Source organism: Elephantulus edwardii, unplaced genomic scaffold (genome assembly GCF_000299155.1).
Source record: "Elephantulus edwardii isolate Elephantulus edwardi_28Jun2011 unplaced genomic scaffold, EleEdw1.0 scaffold00089, whole genome shotgun sequence".
Classification (NCBI taxonomy): domain Eukaryota; kingdom Metazoa; phylum Chordata; class Mammalia; order Macroscelidea; family Macroscelididae; genus Elephantulus; species Elephantulus edwardii.
Window position 1 is genome coordinate 2,998,384 of NW_006399839.1, and position 6,298 is coordinate 3,004,681.

Consider the following 6,298-nt stretch of genomic DNA (forward strand, 5'->3'; position numbering starts at 1 on the left):
TTCTACACACACACACACACCCGAGAAGCAGAGTTCTACTCCCCCCGCCCCTCCCACACACACAGCCGCTGTGGTCAAAGTTACTGGTTTCCCTCCAGCCCAGGCCTGCAGGTCTCTCTAAACTTCTTCTAGTTTCTAAGTTCCAGGAGTTGCCTGCAGACAGGGCCTCAGGGCCCACCCCTCCCACCCCTCCCCTTGGCTGCCCTCCTGGGGACCAGGGAGCTCACCTCTAAAATGTTGTAGCGGGAATTGTCACAGTAGTCGCGGACGCCGATCTCTGTGCCCATGTACCAGCCGCTGAAGGGGCAGGCACTGAACTCCAGGCCTCCGATCTCCAGGAGCATGTTGGACACGGCGGGGACCCCGTACCACTTCAGCCCCAGGTCCTTGAACCACTCAAACCTGCAGACGGCAACAAAGACCACTGCATCTTTAAGGAAAACGGCGATACTCTGCTCATCATCGATTTGTTTTGGCATCAATTTTGATTAAAAAACACCTCATTAAAATGTAGTCCAATCAACCACATGAGACGTCCGCCCCAAAACAAAATGCAGAAGGCAGGAAGGGCAGGACAGAGGACACATGGAAATGAGAAATCTGAGGAGGAAAGGGGAAGAGTGCTGCTACGCGGGGGATTGCAACCAATGTCATGAAGGAAAGTGTGTATATAGACTGTCAAATGGGAGACTAAGTTGCTTTGTAAATGTTCATCCAAATAAGGTAAAGAAAAATAAATACAGAAAAAGAAAAAATTATTATTGATTCCATTATTGAATTTTTTTGGCAGCCCTTCAATTTTGGCCCCCCAGCCAGGCCCCCTCACTGCTGACTCGTTCAGCTCTGGGCACTCTGGTTACTGGAGTGGCTGGTTTCTCCCTTCCCCCAGCTGTTTCCTGGTTCCAAACTCCTCCTGAATTGGGACCACATTTGGCCGTGAAGAGCTGTAAATGAGTGTTTACAACTGCACCCTCCATGAGACAATGATGCTTCTGCTCCGTCAGCCAAGGCTGGCAAAGGGCAGGGACTTGGTGATTGCTTAAGAGTAGGGCAAGGTAGGAGTTGGAGTCTCCAGGCTGGTCTGTGAGGAAGCCCACCCCATCCAGGAACTAGGACTCGTTGTAGCCTCAGTCTGGGCAGGCAGTGAGGCCAGAACACAGGATTGGCAAGTCCACCCCATCCTTCCCCACTCTCTTACTTGGGGTGTCTGATGGGCACCTCCAGCACCAGCTCAGGAGGGATCTGGAAGAGCTCGGGGTCGTTGCCGTTGGCCTGGAGCATGAGCGGAAGGACGTCAAAGCGGCCTCTGGGGGGCTTCCAGCCCTGCTGAATGCAGATCTGCAAACAGACCACAGGCCACACAGTGACCAACTAGACTGCAGGGCATGTGGTAGCCAAGGGACCCCAGGGCACATGGTAACCAACTGGACTCTAGGGCATGTGGTCACCAGACCTCAGGGCACGTCATGGTGACCAGACCCCGGGCATGTGGTGACCGGACCTCAGGGCACATGGTGACCAATAGGACCCCAGGGCACATGGTGACCAGCAAGACCTCAGGGCATGTGGAGATTAGACTCCAGGGCACATGGTGACCAACAAGACCCCAGGGAATGTGGTGACCAACCGGAGAGGCCCACACTGCTGGGTGCAGACAGAGGTCACAAAGTAGAAGACAGATAATCTCCTGTCATGTGATTTCCTGCCTCTGAAAACCCGCTGGAGGGTCAGCCGTGAGTGAGTTCTGACTTGATGGCACATCAGAACAACAACACATAAGCCCCTTCAGTGACACAGTGGTTAAAGCATGCTGCAAGCTTGAGGGCGCCAAGTCTCCGAGCGAGCTGCTGAGTGGCCCGCCTGTGACAGTTTCCACGGGCACCGGGCATCACGGAGGAGCTGCTGCAGAGCCAGCTCTACCCAGAGAGGCTGCCTGGGGAGTTCGCCCCTTCTTGGAGAAGATGAGGGGGATTCCTAAGGTGCTCCTATCTGCTGCACCTCCTATCGACCCTCTGGAGAACGCTCTAACTTTGCCCTGTCCTTTGTCATCAGCATCCCCGATAGACTCGAGCCCACTGCCGCAGTCGCTGCGTCCATCATCTCATCCAAGGTCTTCCTCTCCTTCACTGACCCTCTGCCTTCCTAAGCATGGTGTCCTTTTCCAGGAAGGACTGGCCCCTCGCGACAACATGCCTAAAGTTACGTGAGGCGAAACTTTACCATCCTTGCCTCTAAGGGAACCCAGCTTGCACTCTGCCCACTAAGGAGTTGCTTGTTCTCATGGCTGTACATTGAGTATTCAGTATGAGGGAAAAGAAAACACATCACCCCCACCCCCGAAAAGTTGAGCAGTTTGATTGAACCTATCAACTGCTCTGCGGGAAAAAGGAGTAGCAGCTGGCGTTTGTAAAGATTAAAAAAACCCCAACCCCTCAAACTCATCACTGTCAAGTCAGAACAGACTCATAGCCGACCCTCCAGCAGGTTTGGAGAAGCTGTAAGCTGCATAGAAGGCTGCCCATCTTTCCTCTGCAGAACAGCCGGTGTATTCGAACTGCCCGTCTTCGGGCTGGCAGAGCAACTCCTTATCACCAGGCCACCAGAACTCGGTCACGATTACAGCCTTGGAAACCTTATGTGGCGGTTTTACTCCATCGTGTAGGCTCGCTGACATTTGGAATTGACTAGATTGCCTTTGATAAAACACACATGCATCTGCAGTGTGCTCTGGTGGTCTTACGGGTTATGCCCTGTTAACCCTTAAACGGCACCTCTCTGGCAGTCCAGAACCACCAGCGGCTCCGAGGGAGTAAGATGAGCAATGTCTTACTGTGTGATTTACAAGTTGGTTCTGACTTGATGGCAATGAGTTTGAGTCTGTTTACACATCCCATGTGTCTTTGTTGTGCACTGCCGAGTCAGAACTGACCCACGCCTCACCCTCCAGAGGGTTTTCAGAGGCAGTAAGTCTAACACAGGCCACTGTCCAGTTTTGTCCCATGAAGCAGCTGGTGGTTTCAAACTGTGTACCTCTAAATTGGTAGCACAATTCCTTACCACTAAGCCACCAACAGAGGCAACCCATACAGGCATGGTATTATCACTTAAAAAAAACCCAACCATTTAGCCATGTACATGATCAACATACAGTAATCAAAGGGAGCTCTGGTGGCCTAGTGGCAAGAAGTTGCGCTGTAATCTCAAAGACGCATGGTTCGAATCTACCAGATGATCCGCTGGAGAAGGAGGGGCAATCTCCTCCTGTGGCAGTTGGATCCTTCTGTGCTAGTCAGATCCAACTCGATAGTACACAACAAGAAAAGAAAAACAACAACAACCCCCCAACAAAAAAAACCCATACAATAATCAATGAAGTAATTTTTTGTTCTTACTTTGGGGTACCATGTGTTTAGTGTGTTCTCTGCACTTAAGAGCCCACCTCAGTTTGGACTCTCTGCATTTCAGGGACCCACGTGTCACAGTGAGTGGCTACCTGTGTTTGACCGCACGGGGTTAGAGGGTGACAGAGGGTATCATGCTGTGGTCCCACCTGGAGTGACCCTGTCTGCTTAGCGGACGCTGTGGAAGGAGGGGGCACAAATCATGGGCGCTGCAGAACACGGCTCAGTCACCAGGCCTTTGGGAGCCAGGGCGAGCGGAAGAGGCCGCAGAGCTTCTGTCTGTGTACCAGGAAGGCAAGGTCAGCCAAGTACACAGTCAGCGCGCGGCCAAGTGGAGCAGAGAGTCTGGCCGAGCCTCCAAGTGCACAGGTGCCACTCCTGGTTGCCCTGGATACAGCCCCTCCTCAGGATGAGAACATCCTACCACGAGCACGTGAAGTCGCCAGCCAGGGGGGAGGAGAAGCTCCGGCCTTGCCAGCCGGCTGTGTCTCGGGTGATATTGAGGCGGAGTTCGAGACGATGTGAATAAAGGACAAAGACAGGGCTCTACCGGGGAGGGGTATAAATGAGAGCAGAAGTCAAAACGTCAAGAAGTCAAGCTTTCCAAGCTTGGCACCCCTTTCATTGTCCCAAGCATGGGTTCTAACATGGGCATCGTCAGTGTACGCTAACAGCTACTACACCTCACCTGCTCCGCCGGCCTGCATTCCCACCTGGAAGGAACCCAGTTGGGGGGAGATGGGGCGTTCACTGCCCTGGGGGCTTCTGTGAACTGAAGCGGGCTACCAATAATTGTGATGTGGGGGCCACAGAGACTCCAGTCTACCCAAAGGCGAGCTGGGCGGGTAGAGCACAAGAGTGTGCTGCTGTATAAACAAGTTCATGGATGGCTGACACGAGTTTGGTATGTTCAACTCACAACAAGTAGATTCCCCAGACACAGTTTCCTCTGGACCCAGCGGGAGGAGTGGGTGCTGGGCTGGAGACAGTGGAGTCAGACAGTCGTTCTAGTTTTCCCACTGCTCATTTAGGAACCCTGTCACACACACTTGGCCTTTGTGGGATCCAGTCTACCCATCTGTAAAATGGGACAATATTGCTGATCTTGAGGGTTGGGGTATGTCATGAATGCTATGAGGACGACCAGATGGCCAGCTTGTAAAAGAATCCAAAGGACTGTGTCAGGAGAGCAGCCCTCTCCCTACGATGATGACATTAAACTGCAGGAAGGCTGTGGGTGATGACAGTTTGGGGGGATGGCAGCCCAGGTAAGGCGGGGGACTGCATCTGTACCTCAGTGAACTCTACGTTGGCTGGGTCCCCCAGGATGGAGCCGTCGGGCTGCTTGTAGCCGGCATAGCGGATGAGCTGGGTGTTCCAGACCCGGAAGTCATGCTTGCCATCCGTCCTCTGGGGAAATATGGTGATGGCAGACCTGTGGCAGAAAGAGGGGGGCACCTGGAGTCAGGGAGGGCTTGCACTTTAAGGACATCCATGAGAAGAGGCTACAGAGTCAGGCACAGAGTGGACTTATCTGTGCTGAGGTCACCAGAGCTGGAAGAGCAGCTGTTGGTAGGGAGTGGCCTTGACTGTGACTCTCTGATCTAAGACAAGGCGAAGGACGGGGAACAGTGCTCTTCTGGCTAAAGTATCTGTCAAGCTATCACTGCGGGCTTGTCTTCTAGAGCTCCTCCACAGTAGGTAATCCTCAGGACCCAGTGTCTGTGAATGCTCCATCTGTTTTGCTTGCTGACATATTCCTGCCACCATCGTTAATTCTTCCCTAATGTGTCCACCATCCAAACCACACCAAAGTTCACAGACTTTCAGTTAGAAAGGAGTCGACTTCCCCATGGAAATTCCATCAGCCTTCTTTACCCCACTAGAAAAGTCAATTCTTAAATTGACCTAGAAGGGAAAGGGACCTTGAAGAGCTTAAACAATCTGGAAGAAGAAAACAGGTGGACCCAAACACCCTGCTTTCAAAACATAACTAAAAAGCCACAGTTTGTTGATGTCGGCTGCGCATTAATAAAACAGGCATATAGGCCAATTGAAGAAGATTGGGAGTCTAGGAAAAAAATCTTTCCATCCATGCTCAATTCCTTTTGGACAAAGGTGCTATGTCAGTCAGTGGGGGCAGGAAGGTCACTTCAATAAACTAGATTTCCACATGCAGAAGAACCAATGAGGACCCACACCTCATATCACACTGTTGTTGTTATGTGCCATCAAGTCGCCTGTGACTCATAGTAATTCCATGTACACCAATGCTGAAGCCTGCCCTGTCCTGAGCCAGTCTCACTGACTCCAACACAACCAACCCCACTGCTCCAGTTATCGTGTCAGACCATCTCATCTGGGGTTTTCCTCTCCTGCGCTGTCCCTCCACCCTTCCAAGCATGATGTCTTTCTCCAAGGACCAGTCCCTCTGGCAACATGCCCAAAGTATGTGAGATGGAGCTTCAAAATCGAAGGACCAACATTTGTGAGCAAAAACAATCAAAGTCTGAGAAGAAAAATCTAAGGGTGAAGCTGTGGGACCTAGTTTTTTAACACTGCTTTATCAGATACGACAGCAAAGGATAAGACAGATAAACAAGGCCTCATCAAAATGGAATACCTTCACTCTTCAAAAAAGTGGAGCAACAAACTATAAATTGGAAGGAGAATTTCATGGACCATCTATCCAATTGTTATTGTCATGGGCCACTGAGTCAGACTCGACCTGTCAGTGGGTTTTCAAAGGCTGTAAATCATATGGGGGTGACAGCCCATCCTCCTTCTCCTGTGGAACAACTGGTTGATTTGAACTTTGGGACTGCAATGCAGCTTCTTACCACGAGGCCACCAGAGTCTCCTCTACTGGAGATTTCTCTCTCTCCCTAAATATATAT

The 6,298-nt window shown here is 51.5% G+C and overlaps 1 protein-coding gene across 1 annotated transcript in view; it reads right to left on the bottom strand.

Annotated features, from left to right (window-relative positions):
- Window positions 1–6,298, bottom strand: part of NOS1 (nitric oxide synthase 1 (neuronal)) — a 130,833-nt gene that overhangs the window by 48,933 nt on the left and 75,602 nt on the right. Inside the window, exons 8-10 of the mRNA XM_006890404.1 lie at window positions 4,695–4,836; window positions 1,199–1,338; window positions 228–402 (exon numbers count right to left, since the gene is read on the bottom strand). Coding sequence (XP_006890466.1) covers window positions 228–402; window positions 1,199–1,338; window positions 4,695–4,836 — 457 coding nt within the window. The remainder of the gene's footprint in view (window positions 1–227; window positions 403–1,198; window positions 1,339–4,694; window positions 4,837–6,298) is intronic.